Source organism: Centruroides vittatus, unplaced genomic scaffold (genome assembly GCF_030686945.1).
Source record: "Centruroides vittatus isolate TY-2023 unplaced genomic scaffold, ASM3068694v2 contig_397, whole genome shotgun sequence".
In the NCBI taxonomy this organism is placed as follows: Eukaryota; Metazoa; Arthropoda; class Arachnida; order Scorpiones; family Buthidae; genus Centruroides; species Centruroides vittatus.
Window position 1 is genome coordinate 1419175 of NW_027122212.1, and position 21518 is coordinate 1440692.

The 21518-nt window shown below is 39.2% G+C and overlaps 1 protein-coding gene across 2 annotated transcripts; it reads left to right on the forward strand.

Moving 5' to 3' along the window:
• Positions 1-15507: 15507 nt before the first annotated feature.
• LOC136976169 (MIO-dependent tyrosine 2,3-aminomutase-like) lies at positions 15508-21240 on the forward strand. Of its 2 annotated transcripts, none has more exons than XM_067271390.1 (2): positions 15508-15569; positions 19192-21240. In XM_067271390.1, exon 2 carries the CDS (start codon positions 19393-19395, stop codon positions 20794-20796), a length of 1404 nt encoding a protein of 467 aa, XP_067127491.1. In that variant the 5' UTR covers positions 15508-15569; positions 19192-19392; the 3' UTR covers positions 20797-21240. The 2 variants fall into 2 exon arrangements, with proteins under 2 accessions (XP_067127491.1, XP_067127489.1); XM_067271388.1 differs by lacking the exon at positions 15508-15569 and adding an exon at positions 15662-15775.
• Positions 21241-21518: the final 278 nt, after the last annotated feature.

Consider the following 21518-nt stretch of genomic DNA (forward strand, 5'->3'; position numbering starts at 1 on the left):
CACATTTATGACTTATGAAACAACATTCCAGCGATTCGATTACTATCAATAATTTTTAAAATAAGCGTCGTGGTTTTGTTAAGCAACAAAAGAAAAGTATCAGGTCGTTTTCGGACTTGTTTCGAATAGTTGTTTCGCTGGCTGTTTTGAGTGTTTTTATCGAAAATTAAGATGGATAGTAATTGCCAAGGTGTATATTTTAATATGTATATTTTTTAATAATAGTCAATGATAAGATTTTATACGAAATAATCTCAAACCCAAGGAATTTTTACACTTTACTTTATTAAATAAGTAGAACGTTAAAACTTTTGCATATTTTTTCCTATGTCTTCTTACGTTTTAATTCCATTTTGTCCGGATTTTTGAAGGTTTCCTAATTATGTCTAACAGCTATTTGTGTGCGAAAACGCGCGGATTTTGATGTGTAAGCATTTTTTGTTTCACGGGGCGTTGACTCGTAGTTAGCAGGAGAGAACTTTAGAAAAAGATAAAATGATAAGCGGGTCATCCAAATTACTAAATATTATCGTACACTACATCAAAGGAAAGTTTAATTTAACAAATCCAATAAAGTTGTGAAAAATAAGTTACGTCAAATCATTTGTCTTTTTCCATCGGTTTAAGTCAAAGATGGAAGTTAATCGAAATATCAACATTTTTGAACAAAAAAGAATTTATGGCTCGAGGATTAGATAATTATCGAAAATGTCGATTTGCCACAAATTAATGCGAGCCGTGCAACACCACAATAACAAATTATGGGACGTCCCAAAAAGAATTTTTCGAAAACTGTACCGAGAGCAAAAATGAGAAAAGTTCAAGAAATCATTGATGATGAAAGTTCAAGGATATTACTTATGCTGCTGAGGTAAAATTAAGATTATCTGGAAAAAGAGAAGCAGATGACGTAGTAAAAAGTAATATGCAATCTCCAAAACCAGCCACGAGATTGAAAAAAGCATATAATCGACCATGAATACAACATAATATATAAAGTGATAATATTTATCCATCCTACCACAGCATTAAGAAAGCAAAGAAAGTCATCAGATGCTGCTGCTACTATTACAGAAGATAAAACCGATATCAAACTTCGAGCTTAACTGGACCTAACGACAGAACGTCTTTTTATCACTCTAACAGATGTATTAAATAGTTTTTCTAGATAAATGTAATTTGAAAAATATTACCAACGTTTACGAGTGGGGTTTGGATGGCAGTGCACAACAGAGTCGATACAAAGGGCTTCGGAAGAATAATGAAAAAAATTTTTATAATAAAAATGTATTTCACTAGTTAGAATCGTCTCACGACCCCACTGTGCGGCGGACGAATTCTCCGCGGACCTTTTACTTTCCGTCGTTTTGAGCGCGTAAGGAGGGAAAGAACGGAACCGGCCTCCGATCCGCGCGTGCGGACCTCTCCGACCGGAAAAGGTATCCGAGGAGAGACCGGACTGGACCGAGTTCTTCGCGATTGGGCTGCAATTTTTTTTTTTTTTTTTTTTTTAAACTGTAGACCTATAAATTCCCATCGCCTTTAATCTGCAGAACGGATTCAGGTAGAGGAAAATCGAGACCAGATACGGAAAGGTTAAGAGCGGGAGGCTCCGATTGACTACATAAGAACGTCCCACGCCAACAGGAAGTCACGTTATTTCCATTCAAAAATTTCTCTCGAAAGGGAGTTAGAGTCTGATAGACGACTGGCACGATTCCGTTGCTAACTGGAGAAGTACGAGGTACGAGGCGAGTCACTACTAATTTAAGGTGGAGAGCGTATATTTTAAATTAAAACGATTAAAAATTGCAGCCCGGCACGAGACCGTGTCACAATAAGTAATTGCCAGTTAGCATTTACAATATTCTTTTTATAAAAGTCGTCTATGTCCCGAAAATTCTTTTATTATTTTATAATAATTAATAATATAAAAGTATTTAACCACGGTCCGCCACTTCCGACCGGAGGAGTTCTTTCGTGTGGGGTGGGATTCTTCTTCTTTGCAAACGCATTCGGCGGGAAGGACCGAAGTTCCCAAAAGTGGTTAAAAGTGCGCCGTATTCTGGAAAATACCCGCTCCCTTCTCTGGCGGGAAGGGACCGAAAGAAACGCCGTTCTCCCCACATTTTCCCCTTCCGGATGGGCCCACCGCCCCTCCACCTTTCTTACCAGGATTAACGGTGCCCGCTGGATCTTTGGGAGGTGCCGGCTCGGACCGATGAAAAAGTGGCGGCGCGGGCCGCCCGGTCTCCCGTCGTTGGGATACCGTGGGAGAAAAGTGCCTCGGTACCTCGGACTAAATAGGTAAAAAGCAGGGTCGGACACGCCCGAAAGAAGTATTTTGCAAATTGGACGGGTTTCGACCGAAATTGGCTTAAACGTATCTACGGTAAGCCGATGGCACAAGACCTGGGAGATTTTGTTATTAAAAACGTTTGCCACTGGCAAATCCGCCGGCCGACGGCTAAGCTATGCCTAGAAGAAGGAAAACCCCGGGGCCGCCCTCCCAGTGGGGCTGGCCGTTCCGTGGGTTGGACGGCGCACTTTCGGGTGGTCTGCCCGCCCGAGGCGGCAGGGATTTTTAACCCGCCAAATTGTAAGAATCTGAAAATTATAGATAGCGCGGGAAGTAAAGCGCGTACTCTGGACAAAGGTACTGTACGTAGATTGTACGACCTTTTCGCGGATTGTAACGTGATCTCTTAACAACAGAAACTATAAGGAGCCGAGTCAGTGGAGAAGTTACACGGTCATATTTGCAAAAGCACCTACACCAATGGCCTATCCCACGGTTGATGCGCTGCTCTGTGTGGCCTTTCCAGTGAAACGCCGCCGCAGACCACGAGATTCGATAAGCCTTGTTTCTGTATGGAAACAGAATGTTCCGTAATACTTTCGTCTATCACCGGTCGGGTTTCTCTAAACAAATTAATTCGTATGTAATCATTTATTTAGCCTTCTTATAGCCGATAAATCGGCAGTCCGTTTATTTTTAATTATGCACATGTCAAACTTCCTTTATATTGCCAATTTGTAAAGGATTTGAAACAAGAATTTGCAACTTGTAAAGAATGTAAAACACAAAGTGTAACGGTTGATCAACCAGCGGTTTTATCGGACAACCGCGTATTGACAAATTATCTGGCGCTAGTACTAAGCGCACAGCTGAGAAAACTGGAGCAACTAGTAGGCAGCCACTGGCCTCTCGACAAACCTTAACGTAGCCTTTTATTAAGAAACGGGTGAAGTAATAGTGACAAAACTTGCGACTTTAGATGGCATCTCTGTCGACTCTATTACAAAAAGCAAGTTCGTCAGAAAATCATTGACAGACGGGGGATACACTTTATCAAAAACTCCGTCACGTATAATGGATCTCGTCCATTCTCATTACAAAGAAATAAAAGAACTATTATGTTCCGAAATTGGTAGCTAAACAAATGCAGGATCGAGGCTTAGTTTATCCTTGGATGAATACACTTCACCAAACAATCGCCGATAGTTACATATAAACATACACAAAAGTGACGGAACAATTTGCAACTTAGGAATGGGGAATATTTCTAATGTTCTACCTGCAGAAACGCCTGTCCAAGTTATCAAAAGTTAAAGAAATTTCACATGTCTTTAGAAAAACACGCGGTGGCTTGTGTTACTTGTGATGCGGCTGCAATGGTGAAATTTGGAAGACCGATCGAATGTGAGTATTAATTATGTTATGCACACGGAATTCACTTAGCGGTGTGTGATGTTCTCTCTACAAATTCACTAGCAGTCCCTCTTTCTGAAGAAATTCAAACTGAAGATGAAGAAGACTTTAATTGTAGTATTGATATTGAAAGTGTTTTGTGTGAGCGTTTTGTCGAAGGTCCTTTCGATATAGATATTTCATTTCAATTGCACGACACTGTAGGTAAAGAAATTCTCTCTTCTCAAATCATCAATAAGGTTAGAAACAATGCAAATATTTTCGCAAATCACCTTTAAAGAATAGCATCTTACCACAATACGTTCAACAGGAACATGCACCAGGAAAATGCAAAAATTTGCATTTATTTCTGGATTCCAAAACCCGATGGTATGGCGTTTTAGCGGCGATAGAGCGATTTATTAACCTTTTCATACTCGCGGCCCACCAAATATTTCATAATTTTTTTGTGACCCCCATTTTTTAAATAATAATTTATATGTGTTAAATTATCTATAATAAATTGATTTTTCTAATTATTGCTTTATTTTTTTTATATAATAAATGTAAATCATAACTTTATTATTTCATTGTCTATTTAAATAACATTCAAACTTCACAATTAAACACGAAAACTTGTTTCTTATTTTTTGTTAAAAATTAATATGTCGATAAATCGATCCAAAGTCGATGCTAAAACTAAACTAAAACTAAAACACCGACAACTTGTGGTAAAGATTTTGCATATCTTTTGCAAAAATATTTAAATTTTTAAAGCCTACTACTAAGCCTACTATTTTTCATAATTATTTTTAAAATTCCAAGCATTAATAGTTTCTTAGAATTGCTTTGGAATAAAAGAAGTAAATATTGCGGTGTAAGTAGCATATTTGCATTTATTTCTTCTGTACCAACAAAGTTGTATGTAAGAAGAAATAAAAAATAAATAAAAAAAAACTAAATAGGAAAACTTTATCTTTCTTATTTCACTTTTCAATACGATATTCGGTTATACATCAATTTTCTTTTTATTATATTCTGAAGGAAATTTTGCATAATTTGGCAGCCTCCGGCAAACTTCTAATGGACCCCAGGGAGCCGCGGCCTCCCTGTTAAGAATGACTGGTCTAAGGATTCTTAACGCCTCTGGCATGAGAAAATGAAAAATTGGATTCTGGTGTGACGTTGATGCAGATTGTATATTTTCTTTTTGTTTATCTATTATTATTTTATACATAAAAATACATAAAATGTTAAGGCATTTTTATTAATATGTATATATACTAGCTGACCCGGCCACGCGTTGTTGTGGCTCAAAATGTATCTATTATAAATGTATAACACTTCCCCCGTGGGGGAATTTCAAAAAATCCCTTCTTAGTGTACATTCTCTTGACGTACCCTATTAAAACGCAATCAAAAACGCATCTAAAATAGTATAATAAAAGCCGAGTTCTTCACAGTAAGTCTTAATCCCGTCACTTTTCCCGCTGGGGAATATCGAAAAATCCCTTTTTAGTGTATATTCTGTTGACGTAACCTATTAAAACGCAATTAAAAACGCAAAAAACCGCATGTAAAATAGTATACCAGAAGCCGAGTTCTTCACGGTAAGCCTTAATCCCGTCCATCTCCCCCCACTGGGGGGAATTTCGACATGTATATTATATAAAAACACGTGCGTATTCGAATGCAACGTTGTGTCAAAATTTCAAAGGAATCGGTAGGAACAAACGAACGTTATATTTTATTTATATAGATAGATAGAAAATGATCTGCTTCAGTCCATTCTCACAGAAAAGCAGAATGCCTGACAGAAAAGCAAACTTAGGTCGTCGGAAGTTAGCGCCATCTGTTGGACATAAAAGCCTTAATCCATATATAAATATATTTTTGAAAGGGGGAAATGGTGTAGGGGTATGAAAAATAGATAGTAGCCGATTCTCAGACCTACTGAATATGCATATGAAATTTGGTAAAAATCGGTAAAGCCGTTTCGGAGGAGTAAGGTAACTAACATTGTGACACAAGAATTTTATATATAAGATTAATAATATTAATTATTAATATTATTAAATATATTAATTATATATTAATAAATAAATCGACTCCCCCTCCTGAAAAAAATGAGTTTGCACCACACATGCGGAGTGAATCCATTGTTTCAGGAGGGGGTGACGACTTATCGGAGTGTGGGACGGCAAAAGTATGTCGACTTATCCAGTGGTGACGACTTAAACGGTGTCAAGTAAACCGGAGTTTTTTAATATTAATGCTTATATAAGTCGGCCGGGACCACAGAAAATTGACTACTTAACCGATGGTGTCGACTTATGCGGACTCGACTGTATCTATATTTTAATGGGTATTTGGAAGACATTTTAACTCATTTGTTACACAGTAACAACTTCAGTTTCATTCTCAATTTGATGTCTTTTTTTTACTAACAAAAATTTCAAGACGAGGTTATTTTCCCTCTTCAATTTGATGCTTTCATCAATATTTAGATTTAAAACATCAATTAAACTAATAATTAATAAATATTAATGAATAGAAAAAAAATGAAATCAATATAATGAATTTCTATGAGTAAAAAGTTAACACACTTGTTTGGTTTCCTCTAATCAGTAAAAAAGGTGGCATATCTCTGGTTAACATTTCTAACCATGCCATATACAAAGGTGCTGAACAGGTACTACAGTACTCTTACGAGGCATTGGAAGCGTCATCACAATGAGATGCTTCGTTTGAATGATGCCGAAGTAATTCTCTTAATCGCATATGCCTATTACTCTAAAATAGAAAAAAAAACATTTAAATATTAAGACAGCACTGTATTCAAAAACACAGCTATGAAGAATGTGAAGAACAGCTAACGTTTAATGATATGTCAGGTAAGTTTAAGTGTTAAACCATAATTTTAGTGTTTTTAAAGTAGTTCTCACTATAGGAGATTCTTAAATTAATGGTATATCTGAAACATGTAATGTTAAAAGTACTGTATATTTAACAGATAAACTTTTGTAGTATGACAAATATTAAGACTAAACACTGTATAACAATGAATAGAATACTTTTTTGGTAGAAGTTACTTTTAATTAATTTATATCTAATATGACGATTTTAGTCTCTGTAATCCAAAATTATTCTCGGTAGACAAATCTCACAGCAATTTTATTGGCAAATTAAATTTATTTTGTAAAGACTACATCAAATGCATTTCGGGCTGGTCTAATATTTTCCAGTCCCTCTTCAGTGAAGAACCGTTGGTGGTAATTACAATGATATTTCCATGGGTAGGGGTGGTAAACTTTGCACACATTTATAGGAATCAAGTTTAAGAAACTTTTCCACACACGTGTATACTAAACATACTAAAACCACCCAATTATTAAAAAATTTTTGACAAACAATTGTATAGATAATTCTAAAGCACTACAAATTTTTGACATCATTAACATCAGTATACTACAATCAACACTTCACAACAGTAATCAAGTGATCTAAAGAACATATAGAAATTAGAAAACAAAATAATAATAATTTAATAAATCAGTCAAAAGGGATGGAAATAAATTATAGCTGGTATAATCTGATAGATGGCGCTGGGATAAAATAAATGGATATGTATTAAGACGTCATCACTTGATTACTGTTGTGAAGTGTTGATTGTAGTATACTGATGTTAATGATGTCAAAAATTTGTAGTGCTTTAGAATTATCTATACAATTGTTTGTCAAAAATTTTTTAATAATTGGGTGGTTTTAGTATGTTTAGTATACACGTGTGTGGAAAAGTTTCTTAAACTTGATTCCTATAAATGTGTGCAAAGTTTACCACCCCTACCCATGGAAATATCATTGTAATTACCACCAACGGTTCTTCACTGAAGAGGGACTGGAAAATATTAGACCAGCCCGAAATGCATTTGATGTAGTCTTTACAAAATAAATTTAATTTGCCAATAAAATTGCTGTGAGATTTGTCTACCGAGAATAATTTTGGATTACAGAGACTAAAATCGTCGTATTAGCTAATATACAGCAAACCATTTATATATATTTTGAATTTATATCTACTTTTTAGTTTTTAGCCGGTTTGGATTTTTATACTCGTAAGTTGTGTTTTATGTGTAGCTGCAAGACTTATTGTAAGTTACAGTTCTTACTTGTTAGTTTTCATAAAAGTAAACTTTTTGTGCAGTGTCTTTGTTTAATTGGAGTAAATAATAATAGCAATTTTAATTTTATAAGTTACAATAAGCTGCTTAAGTTACAAAAAAGGGTGTACTATAGATTACCATTTATGGAATGTCAGGACTTTGATTATATATTTGAACTCTCGGGACCGAGACGAGTTCAACGGTACGCTATTTTTATACCGGAGACAAAAAATAAAAAAAGTTATCACACTTTTTAAGTTACCATACTTTTCTAATGCTCTCATGCAGACGGCACCGTAGTTGCTAGTATTGCCATCTTGCGGTAAAGTCCGCAAACCGTGACGTCGGACTACGGTCATCTTCCGGAGCGTTAAACACGCAATACGAGAGCAAAGAGAGCGACGCGACTTCCGATCATCGCGAGATCGCCATTTCGGTTAATGTTACTTATGGCAGCAAACATGGCGGCCGTTCCCACTGTTCGTGCTTCCGACTGACCTCCCGGAGGGGAGCCGTCGGCAGGCCTCCATGTGCTGAACGTCACTAGTTATTAATTCATGGTAGGGGTATACTTAACGTGACCAGACGTCCCGTTTTGAACGGGACTGTCCCTTTTTAGAGTTACGAGTCCCGGTGTCCCCGAAATGAACTCTGGGACGCAAAATTGTCCCGTTTTCTGACACCGCGCGAAAATTTGAGTAGTCGAGCCGGCCGGATGGCCGTCGCGCCGGCGGCCGGACGCGATCGGTGTGCGAGAGCAAACCGCGTCGTCGGTTGACGCGACGATAGCCGAGAGCGGCGAAGACGTCATCGCTCGCGCTTTGTTGACTAATTGTTTGGCAGATTTTTCGTTCGCCCACTTTTCGATATTTGTTTTGTTGTTGTTTGATGCTCGTGTACCTAGTAAATAACTTAAACTTCTTTTGTTTTGGAATCATAAGTTAAAATGCCGAAAAGCAAGTGTACGTTCAATGTTAACTTACAAGCAAAATATCCGTTTATCAAGCAAATAAATACTCCCTCAGATGTCAGATGTGAAAAGTGTCCTACAGAATTTAGCGTTTCCCATGGTGGTGCCAGTGATATTGAACAGCATTTAAAGTCTGAAAAACATAAAAATGCCGATCGTACCGCCGATTCGAGTTCTTCGATGTTAACCTTTTTCAAGAAATCGGACGCACCAACTTTAAAGAATTTGGATATCGCCGCGGCAGAAGGCGTCTGGGCTTATCACACGATACAAGAAAACCACAGTTTTCACTCTAATGATTGTGCGTCGAAATTAATTCAATCATGTTTTGATCCCAAATTTACATGCGCGCGTACGAAATCAGAAGCTATTGTAGTAAATGTTTTGACGACTACAGCAATGAAAGAATTAAAAGATGATCTTGATAAGTCCAATTGTATTACAATACTAAACGACGCTTCAAACCACGGTAACAAGAAAATATACCCTATTCTAGTGCGCTTTTTTCAACCTTACGTAGGTGTGCAAGTACAAATTTTAGATCTCCAAGACCAACCAAGCGAGACTTATGACATCATTGTCGATTATTTAAACCAAGTGTTGACAGATAATAATTTGACAGCAAAAGTCGTGGCATTTTGCGGAGACAATGCCAACGTCAATTTCGGAGGTGCGGCTAGGCGAGGAACTAACAATGTGTTAACGAAATTGCAATCATCACTGAAAAAGCCATTGATAGGTATTGGATGTGGAGCCCATGTAATTCACAATGCAATAAAATCTGCTGCAGACAGGCTACCCTTAGATTACGAAAGCATTATTGTGAAGATATATTCATTTTTTTATGTTTACACGATTCGATTTGAAGCTCTAAAGGAGTTTTGCGCCGAAACTGAAACGGAATATCAACAAATGCTCGGCTATAGCAAAACTAGATGGCTTGCTTTTATGCCTGCCTTGGAAAGGGTTTTAAAAATGTATCAGCCATTAAAAAACTACTTTTTGAGTATTGAAAAATGTCCCCTGTTGCTAAAAAGCTTTTTTGAAGATCCCACATCCGAATTGTGGCTTTATTTTTTACACGCTCTGTCAGCAAGTTTTCATCAAGCTGTATTGAAACTGGAAGGTCAGACAGTATCGGCAATTGAAGCTGCAGAAGAAATCAATCAACTAAAAGACAATTTGACTTAGAAACAGACCATTCAGTTTCTTCCATTTATGGTCTGTCAATTAATAGTGAAATCGAAAGATAGTGTTACTGACATAGATGAAGAGTTTGTGAAAAGGGCGGCTACAGAATTTTATCAAACAAGCCGTGAATATCTGGAGCAGTGGACTTGCTTTCTTACCAAATAAATGGAGATATTTTATTGGGCAGATTTAAAAAAGGTCCCCGCATGGGAAGAGGTTCAAAAATCTCTGGATGTATTAATTGAAAAGTAATATATTGACTGTAATAAAGATGCAGAAGTTTTTGACGAATTTTCGTTAATTTGTAACTACATTACATCGCAGAAAGTAACCGAATAGAATAATCTAAATGTTTCCACGGAAACTCGTTGGGTGGAAGTATTCAAACACTTTCGAGCCAACAATCTTCAGCATGAAAACTTTTCTATTTTAATTGAATATATTTTATGTTTGCCTGCTACAAATGCTCCAGTAGAAAGAGTATTTTCTATGATGAACAAATTGTGGCCATCTGAGAAGACCCAGTTACAAATTTCAGTTCTAAAGGCAATGTTGATAATTAAGGTGAATATAAAAAAAACGCGCCAAGAGTTTCATTCTTACTTAAAATCATCACCAGCTATATTAAAGCAAATTTGTTCCTCTGATAAATATAAATATAACTAAACGTTTCGGGTATATATATTTTTTAATTCGTAACTTTTAAGCTAACTGACTTTTTCTGAATAAATAACTTTAAAAGAGTGTTTTTTTATTGACTACCTGTTAATTAACCTAAATAAACCAATGTCCCGTTTTGAGTCAAAAAATAAATGGTCACGTTAGGTATACTATAGATTACTCCCTATAAAATTTCCTGTGTTTGGGTATATATCTGAACTCAGGGGACCGAGACGAGTTCAACGATACTCTACTTTTGGACCGGAGACGAAAAATAAAAGTTATCATACTTTTTTTCGGCGATCGCGCGATGATAGAGAGTCGCGTCGCTCTCCGCTGAGTCGGCCTCGCTATCGCAATCGGGAGTCCCGTCGCTTGCCGTTAAAATTGCCTTTAGTAGACGTTTTCCCCCATTTTTTTTTACTTTGTTCAAGAACTACCGTGAATCGATCACTAGTTTAGCACATGGCGGCGTGTGGTGGCGTCCATAAGAGAGGTCAGTAGGGCCGCCATGTTTGCTGCCATAAGTAACATTAACCGAAATGGCGATCGCGCGATGATCGGAAGTCGCGTCGCTCTCTTCTGCTCTCGTATCGCGTGTTTAACGCTCCGGGAGATGACCGTAGTCCGACGTCACGGTTTGCAGACTTTACCGCAAGATGGCAATACTAGCAACTACGGTGCCGTCTGCATGAGAGCATTAAAAAAGTATGGTAACTTAAAAAGTGTGATAACTTTTTTATTTTTCGTCTCCGGTCCAAAAGTAGGGTATCATTGAACTCGTCTCGGTCTCCTGAGTTCGGATATATACCCAAAGACCCGAAATTCCATAGGCGGTAATCTATAGTATCCCCAATGTTTTTATACAAATAAATATTAATGTAAGTTAAATATTAAAATTACTAACTATAAAAGTATTTGAGTAAATGCCTAGAATATTTACTCATGAGGGTAATGGAGGGCCGCACGTAGAATCAGAAGAAATGGCTAGTCCATCACCCATCCATTTCGATCATTACTAAAACTTGCGTTTTTCGGGATGCGGTAAAAAGATTCTCACGAAGTCCACAACTACCTTTTAAACACTAACAATATTTATTCATGAACAATCGGTACACGTACAGTACACGTTAGAGCTACACGTACTCTAGCTGCTAACATCCGACAAAAAACTGGTATCCCAGAATCCAATGGGAATAATAGTTCTCGTGTACGAAGCGATGGGGAAGGCGTCTAGAGGAGTGGCGCCATCTGTCGAGTCTGTGTCAAGTTACTGGTCGCCGCACTCAAATACTTCAGAGTATAGAGTAAGTTAAACGCGTTATTAACGAATCGTTCGAAAAGTAGTAGTCTCGCTCAGTGCGCATGCTCTGCGGTGATGACTTTTCGAACGAAACTCTAACGAAGCTCACGAAGGAAAGAGTTAGTTTACTTCGTTAAGAAAATGGCGCCCGACGATATCGATGTTTCTAAATCTACTCGACAGTGGCGTAGCTAGGGTGGGGCAAGTATGGCACTTGTCCCGGGCGCCTTTCAAAGGGAGCGCGCAAAATCGCCAATTATTAAATTTAAAAATCAAAATAAATCAATTCATATCAAACAATCTTGTCTGCGACTCACGCGCTTTGCGAATGAACGAGAGGGAATGAGTGGTGCGTGCAGGCAGTGCATTTGCTCGTTCGAATTCGACACTTCTCGCGCAGTTGTTTATTTTGTTTACATGTGATTTGTGATTCTGATTTAAATACTCCCGAGTGAGCGAGCGTTATTGAAGCTACTTGATTTGTTATCTAATTGTCAGTGTCGGGATAGAATCGCCTGGACATACGATTCCCGCCTTTTCTTGTTTCTTTTTATTTTATTTCAAATTAGTCGACGCTGCAGAAGTCGGTTGGAAAACTACCAGTAGTTTTGAATCCACGATCGCTGATTGGCCGCGGATCATCGGACCATAGCCGGACCTACGACAGAGCTAGGTAGCGCTGATTGGTTAATCAAACTTAACTTCAATCCGTATAAAAGGTTAGAGTTTTGGCGGGAAAAGGGGAGTTGGCCAAACGGACTGTTTTATTTAGTGTATCTGTTTTTTATATTAAGATAATTTACGAAGGGGCGAACTTTGATGCGTGCCCTAGGCGCCATTTTCGATTGCTACGCTCCTGCTACTCGACTGTTTAAACTGTGAATTAAAAGGTGAAATGATTAAAATAACTGTCCACCCGAAGCAATCTAAGAAAAATATTTCGGATAAGGCTGCACTAGCAACACTCATATCTTCGATTTTAGAAACAGCCATTTAGTTATAAACGAATCGTTCGAAAAGTCTAACGAAATAAGAATAACGATGACGTCATTCTCGTTTAACTCGTTCGACTTTACGACCGTACCCATAGTCCTTGGTGTGAGGCCCGGAAATAGCCCCCCAAAAGAGATATGTACAAGTTTGTTAAGTCAAACCCTAAGATTATAACTTTTATAAGTGTCGAGTCGGCGACACCGGACTTTGATGTCGACGCTCATAAAGAGTAACGGGAAAAACAAAATTTTAGGTAAAGAAAATTTAGAAAGAAAAATATTAAAAATTTAAGACGCAGTTTAGAAAGCAAAACGAAACTAGAAAGAAAAAAATATCAAAATGAGCGTAGGTGTCATAGTCAACAATTAAACGCGATCATAGTCTAAAAGACGGTGTCGGATAAACCTTCTCTTGTCGACCTTTCCTGCGACCTAACGAAGCTCCATTTACACCTGGAGACAGGTGGGATACCAATTGGGAAGCGAGGAGGAGAAGAGTTAGCCAATTAGCGATGATTCGATCCCGAGAAAATTATAAAGCCTCCGATGTCAAGGACAGAAGAGCTTCCTCTAGACTACCTGTTGTGTTCATTTACCTCCAATAGTGGTGTTTCCGTTCATCTTTTGTGCACTGTCTCTTCAGAATTTCGAACTTTTTAACTCGACGTTGCTACGGGGCCCCTCCAGCGTAGGACCAGACCGAAACCGAAAACAACCTAAAGCTCTGAACTCAAGGACCATTGCTAAATTTATGTAAGCATTTTCGACTAAAATAAACGGTTTCTATGTGAAACGCTTGTTTTTCTGCCTCCTCAAAACCGCCACCCACATGCGAATAGCCCTTAGCCATCCCGACGGTTGGGAATAAAAACTCCCCCCATTTCGGCGAACTTACATTGGTACGGTACCAAGGACCTAGATTATAAGGTTGCCTCATAGAGAAGAAACGCTTCTCATTGGTTGCTTATTTGACGTCACTCATAGTCGAAAACGAAACATCTTACCATGTCCTTATGATAAAAATATTACCGATCAGAAGCTCGTAACTTTAATTACACGCTAATATTTTATTAATTACGATTCTTACTTAATTAAATATAAATAAAAATGGATTATAAAGAAGAAAAATCCGGAATATTGAGCAAATCTTCGTAATTTCTACGTGTAAGGTTGAAATTAAAATGCATTTTTCTACTTTGTAAATGAAATCGATTTTATCTATTTTATGATATTATAACAACAATGGTTTCTTAAAAGATTAATTTTGGTAAATTGTACGTAGGTGATTTATATATAAGTAAATTAATTTAATTTATATCGTCAAACGACTTCTTTTTTAAAACTAAAAATTATATTGGTCTATTTTTTAATTTTTAATATTCATGTACCAAAAACGATATTATTTACTCATAAATATACAAAAATAACTTTGTCAAAAGAACATTTTTTTTATGTTATAAACATATTTTTAATATCAATATATACAAATTAAGTGTTGCGTAAAAACAGAATTAAAAGAAATCAGGTACAAATCTTTTAAAATTTTCTATTGTTATTACAGTTTTAAATTAAGGTCTAAAGTTTTACAATCATTACATTTAAGAGATTCTTCTGATTTATCCCGTTTACATGCATCTAAAAGTTTTCCTGTCAGTTTTTTTTTTCTATTTCTTTTTAATAAACGATTCTTTCCTTGATTTGACTGATTAATATTTTCATTTTCTATATTTCTTAAATTAATGTTGGTAGTGAAGTTTTCTTTATTTTAGGTTTTTCCAATAAACCTAATAACTCGGCTTTTAAATTTCTCTCAAAATCATTTTCTGTGAAATGATCTGGGCGAACATGACAAGAATCGGGATTGAATTTGTTTTTTCTTTTACAATTATGAATCCATTTTCTTCTTATTATTGGATCTTTAGGAAATCTAAAATAACCAACTGCAAGTTGCAACAACACAAGATGGTCCTGGCATCTAAAAATTAAAATAATGATAATAATAAAATTTAGCTATTTTTTTAATTTTCCTAAATAAATCTAATCAAGATATAATATTCTGAAGTAGAAAAAAGTAGTATTACGAGTAACATTTTTTACATAAAAATTATTATACAAATAAATAACACTACAATAAATTTATACTATGTATAAAACATTTTTATATTTTGCATTTCTATGCATTTTACGTAAATATGCATATTTTTAAAAAGTTATATTAATTAATAATAAACAATATTTTTCTTTCGCATCTCAAGTTATCTTAAAAGTGTTACCATCTGTTAAGGAGCCAGCTTATTATTTGTAGTCGTCATTTCCTCGTGCAGATACTATTTTTATAAACGCAAAAAACTATCCTTAGTATTTTAAAATATTTTAGTAAAAAATATATATTATCCATAATCATATTCTCTAATTTCTACAGAACCAAGTGTAAAGACTACGACAGAATATAGGAACATTTTTGTTACTTGAAAAGTCCTCACCGGGGTTTACTCCCCTCCGATGCCCGGGAGAGGTTAACCGGTTCTTGGGCGGAGGACTTCCTAGCCAAAAAAATAAGTAAAACCGTTAGAAAAAGCAGTCTTCCGGTGGCCGCGGGGTAAGTCTCCCGCCGCGGGCGGAGGGGCGGAACGGAGAGTGAAAACCGATCGGGCCGGACGTCACTCCCACCCTTTCCGGGCAGACAACTATATAGGAAGAGTGCGCGCGCCAAGTCGGCTCGAGCCGGTAGAACTGGTGACGGCTATCGGACCAGGAGAAAAGATTCAGCACCGAGAAAATATGTGGAAAGCCGACGGACCTCAGGTAGGCCACTTTCGTGGCGGGAAGGACTCTGCAGTGTGGGTGACGGCCGTTTATCTCTCCTCGCTCGGCGTAGTCCGGCGGTGTTAGGATCGAGCGGTTATTAAAACCGGCGGCCGAGGGGTGGGCGAATAAGGACGGTTTACATCCCTCCGGTGCGCATTCGGATGCCGGTGGAATCGTAGGAAGAAGCCGGTAGACGTGGCCGGCAGGTATTGAAAATATGGAAACGCGCTTTTCCCTTTTACTGTTAACCCGGTTAGGCACGCCCTCCCCACTGCGGGCGCCGAGTGCCCTTTTCTATCGTCCGGCCTTTACCCCAGACCGAAGAACGTCCGGCGGCTTTTTTCCCTTCCGCTTTTATGCAAAATCTCCTTCCACCTCCGCGGAGTGGGAAACTTCGTTTCCTTTCGGCTGTATTTTTTGCCACCGTACCGCCTAACGCCGGACGTTTTCCCTTCTCTCGACTTTTGCCTCTTATTTTTTATCTTCGTTTCTACGTCAACTTCCTTCCTCTCGCCCGTTTCTGGGTGGACGGCCGCTCCGGGCTCCGGTGGTTTACGGCGGAGAGTCCCGAGTTCCCGTTAGCTCCGCTTCTGTCCTGCTAGGGTGGGTGACCTCCGACCGGCGCCCGCCCCCGGTCGGAGGCGGTGGGAATGGGGCCCGGGCCTCTTTCCCGCCTTACACGGTGGCTCTTCTTTCTCCCGCCGCCTGGAAAAACGCCCGTTTCTCCTTTCTTTATGCCGTACGTTTGAATTTCGGCCTTCCCGCCCCTCTATGGCCGTTTAGCGGGAGCGCCGTTCGCCGCTATTTCCGGGATTCGATGACGGTGGACACCGGTTATTTTCTTTCGTCTGCCGAAATTTCTGGGAAATTTGGATTTTTCCCACGCTCTATTTAAAAGCCGGGATTGTCCATCGTCGGTAGGAGAAAAAGAAAAGACCGAGGACCTTGCCGGGCCAACGACTTCACCCGGAAAAAGTGATGGAAAATAGGCCTCCTCCTAAGACTCTACAAACTAGTCGAAAAACATATTCCCGTCCGCTAACGTAGGGATTAATACGCAAAAAAGTGCGGTTACGTCTTTTGCTTTCGTTGGCCGTCTTCCCTTCCCTACTTCCCACCCTCTCTCTGTTCCCGTTATTTACGTTACGTCGTTCGACCCTCCGCCAAGAACACACATGAGTAAAATTGTGTGCAGAAAACTGAATCAGAAATCAGCTTTCGGTTAAGTTTCTGTTTTACTCTTTTACGCCAGAATACACATATGTAAAAATTCTGGCCGAATAGGAAACAGAAATGTAACATCATCATATGTAGTTAGTAAAATGACGCCGTCCGTATCTGATGTTGTTATTTGTTGGTGGTTGTATAACAGTCAATTATCGATAATTTTAAAAAATGATTTTATTAAAAAACGCCAAAAGAGACGCTGGTGGGTTAGAAAGCTATTTCGAGAGCGTGATTTACATGGATTTAATAATTCGTTGATTCCGGAACTACAATTTAACCATCGAGAATACCATTGCCAATAAGTGCATTTAATTAACTTTTTTTCTCTTATATATCCATATCCCTTTGTACCTTCCATTATTTCTCCGCTGCCTCTGCTATAATATAGAAAATTTAAATTAATAGACTTGTATTCCGAATTGAAATAAAGAACATGTGATCTAAATACTATATATGGATTCTACTAGACCTACCTGTTATTTGAAATTTAGCACCTATGGCCGTCCATACACTTTGTTTAAACACAGTGTCTAAATACAGTGACACTTTTTTTGTTATAGACACTGATGTGGTCGAACGAATTCGATAAACTCCTCTATTTCATTTATTGTTCGTTTTTCGAGACCGTCACAATTGTAGGGTTAAGTAACCCTCATTGCCGCCATTATTACAATAAAAACCACGTGTCTACTTTGACGTCACCAAAAAAAGACTTCTCTTTATTGAAAGAATTTTGGCGTAAAAATTTTACGGGGTAAAAAGTAGAGACATGCTCTACTCTTTCTTCAGTTACGTTTCATCCAAAATTTCAGAAAAATTTTTACGCTTTCTGTTTTATGCTAGATTTTACCCGAATTTTACGCATGTGTGTTCCTGGCCTTAAACTGGCTTTTAAAAATCGTATCGATAAAATAATTAAAACTCTGGCTTTTTTGTCCGTCTCCATCGGAAGTATCGGCAAGTTTTCGTGTATTTTTATTTTCGTGGTAAAAAGTTTTGTGGCGAAATAAAAACAAACCATTAATCGAAAATTTGTTATAGCGGGTGACATCGGTTGGATCGAGTACCCGGCGATTTTTCCCCCAGAATTTGCGTTCGAATATCGAACTGTTCGAGTAACGAAATGCCGCCGTATTTCGTTAGTCATTTTTAAGAATGATCGATTACCTACGTTAAAAAAAACTTTAATAACGCTTACCCGAAAACGTTTAAATAACCTTTACTAAATACGAAGATTAATCTATAAGAACGAAACAGGTGACAGTGTTAAAGGCTAAAGTCCGAAATCCAGGACGATCGCACCGGTGGACGGGAAGGGTAGATGGAGGAAGAAAAAAAATTGCACTATGGGTTTTGGTTAATCCCGACGAAAGGCACGAAACAAATTGAAAATTTCAATATTCTAAAGTACGGTACGTGGGCAAATTTGAGACGACGCGCGTGCTTACTCGAATAAGAAATATCGAATAACGGAGTTTACACTTACAAAATTGTGAAATCTCCCCAAACGTGTTGTAGGTGACGTATCCCCGATTTACCCACCGCCTTACAGCGAAACCGTGTCGTCGGAGGGAAAGCCTTATTTATCTTTTAATAGATTACGAGACTTACCGTATACTGGAAATGTTAGGAAAGCTACAATTAACTTAGGTTTTTCTTGGTTTATTTTTTGGCCTACGGAATATTTTGATGGCTTACTTTACATTTTTTAACGGCTTTATTTATTGTCGCCGGATTTTTTTTTAACCTGTTCCACCCAAAAACATATCACCTTCGTCTGGTGTTTACGCCGTTAGTTCGTTCCGGCGGATTTCCAAGGTCCTTCCTTTTATCGTATTTCTCGAAATTTAAATAATTTCCATCACTTTTATATTTTTTAATTTTTAAGATTGGTTAATTTGTTGTCTTTGTTTTCTATACAAATTTGTATCGGCCGCTTTTATTTCTTCCTCCAACTCCGCCAGGGCGCGCAGTCCACTTGGGTGTCTTAGGGCCCATGCGTGACTGATCCGGAGACAGGTTTAAGTTCGTATATTTGCTAGGAACTTAGGGCCCGGTAGATTTTTGGGTGGAACGGGTAAAAAAGCCGACGACAATAAATAAAGCCGTTAAAAAATTTAAAATAGGAAAGAAATTAAAACGAACGGAAAAGAAGTAATTTACGGATAATGGCTTTTGTTTTTCAGACGGCCACCAACGGGACGGTTCGCCGCATTCCTTTGGACGGTTACAACGTCGACCTGGACGACATCTACGACCTGGCGGTGGAAAAGGGCCTGGCGGTGGTAGACGAGTCCACCAAGCGGCGCATTGGAGAAAACAGGAAGCTGCTGGAAGAGATCGTGGACCGCGAGCCGGTGTACGGAGTCACCACCGGATACGGCGAAATGGTGTACATAACCATAGACAAGTCGAAAGAAACCGAGCTGCAGACCAACGTGGTCAGAAGTCACGCCTTCTGCGTGGGAGATCCCCTGTCTAGAGAAGAATCCAGAGCCATACTGGCTGCCAGAATCAACGCCCTGTGCAGAGGTTATTCGGGAGTGCGAGAGGAATTGGTGGAGGCCATGGTGACCTTCCTCAATGGGGGCATCGTGCCGCTGATCCCGGAAGCGGGATCGGTGGGAGCCAGCGGAGACCTGGGACCGCTGTCTCACCTGGCCCTGGCACTGATAGGCGAAGGATACGTCTTGGGCGATAACGACGAGAAAGTGCCCACTGCGGAGATGCTGGCCAAACGGAACTTGCGCCCGTTGGAGTTAAAATACAAGGAAGGGCTGGCCCTAATCAACGGCACCTCGGCCATGACCGGAATGGGCGCTCTGATACTGCGCTGGGCCAACGATCAGATAAAACAGGCGGAAATCGTGGCGGCGCTGGTTTTAGAAAACCAGAAGGCTTCCGACGGGGCCTTTCGACCCGAGGGCCACGTCTTGGGCCGGCCTCACCCGGGACAGATCGACAGCGCCGGCAACGCGCTAAAGCTACTGGAAGGAAGTAAATTAATTCGCACTCACGAGGAATTGAAAATGGAACTGGGCCAAGTGAGGAACGGAAGCGCCGGCCAGAGCAAAGTGTATCTGCAAAAAGCCTACACGCTGAGATGCATTCCGCAGGTGACGGGCGCCGTTAAAGAGGCGGTAGAATACGCGCGGAAAGTGGTGACCAGGGAGATCAATTCGTCCAACGACAACCCCCTTTTCTTCCCGGGAAAAGAAGTGTTTCACGGAGGCAATTTCCACGGTCAACCCGTGGCCATGGCCATGGACTTCGCCTGCCTGGCGCTGACGCAGCTGGGGGTGGTCTCGGAGAGAAGGACCAACAGACTGTTGAATCGCCACCTGAACAACGGATTGCCGGAGTTTCTGGTCAAGTCGGATCCGGGTCTAAACTGCGGACTGTCCGGATTGCAGTACGCGGCCTGCGACCTGGTGGCCGAGAACAGGACCCTGTGCACACCAGCCAGCGTTCAGAGTATCTCCTGTAACGGAGACAACCAGGACGTGGTTAGCATGGGCTTGACGGCGGCCAGAAAGTGCAAACGCGTCCTCAAAAACAATTATTACATCTTGGCCATCGAGCTTCTGGCCGCGGTCCAGGCCGTCGACCTGGCCGGCCAGTACGACCGATTGAGTCCAGTGGGAAAAATAACCTACCAAACGGTGCGTTCGCGAGTGCCGACGGTAGACAAAGACAGGAGCATGAGCGATGACGTGTACCGGATCGCCGGGCTGCTGCAAGAAGCCGAGCTCCTGCGACGAGTGCGAGAGGCGGGAGTGGACATTAAATAATATTGGGCAGAGAGCCAAAGGGCCGACTGCGTGGTCACCTGGCGAGAGGCGCGCTTGTCGAAAATAACTATTCGGTCTAAAAGTGACCATTTCGATAGTAAAAGTTCGTCTTTCGTCCACATTATCGTCCACGATAGTTTAAATAGCATTACTTTCGTAACGGATTTTATTACATTTTTGTAATTCGCTACTTTTTGTATTAACAATATCGTAAGTAACTAGATATTTTTAAATTTCAAACGATATATTTTATTAGGACAAAGATACGCCAACTTTATCTTACTCTTTATATTCTTTGCCAGTCTCCCTGTTTCTTAATAAAAATACTGGAGACAAACAATAAAGTAGCGGCGACCGAAGACGAAAAACTCTCCAAACTATTTTTGTTAAGAAAATAAATATTTGTAAGTGATATAAATAAATTATGCCAGACTGAATACGAAACTGTTATAAACTCTTTACGCCGTCTAAAATTTCAATACAATTGTTCTGTGGAAAAAATCTATAAAATACACCGTGTACATCGGAAATGAATTCTTTTCCGGATTGTTTTCTTCGTATTGTGCTGAATGTCTTCGATAGAAGCAATTATTAGTTGTATTCTGTGACTAGTCGAACTAAAAGTCTTAATCTACGATTACGGATGTTAAATTTTGAGTAAATTATCTCCTAATATATTTTGTACATTCTTGTTCTCTCTTTTAGAAAGTGAGTTATTAATA

Bases quoted from the DNA above. Each gene is read 5' to 3' on its own strand.
- LOC136976169 (XM_067271388.1), top strand. From the start codon at position 15,752: ATGTGGAAAGCCGACGGACCTCAG. The intron at 15,776-19,191 runs GTAGGCCACTTT...TTTGTTTTTCAG, and splicing joins GGAAAGCCGACGGACCTCAG to ACGGCCACCAACGGGACGGT.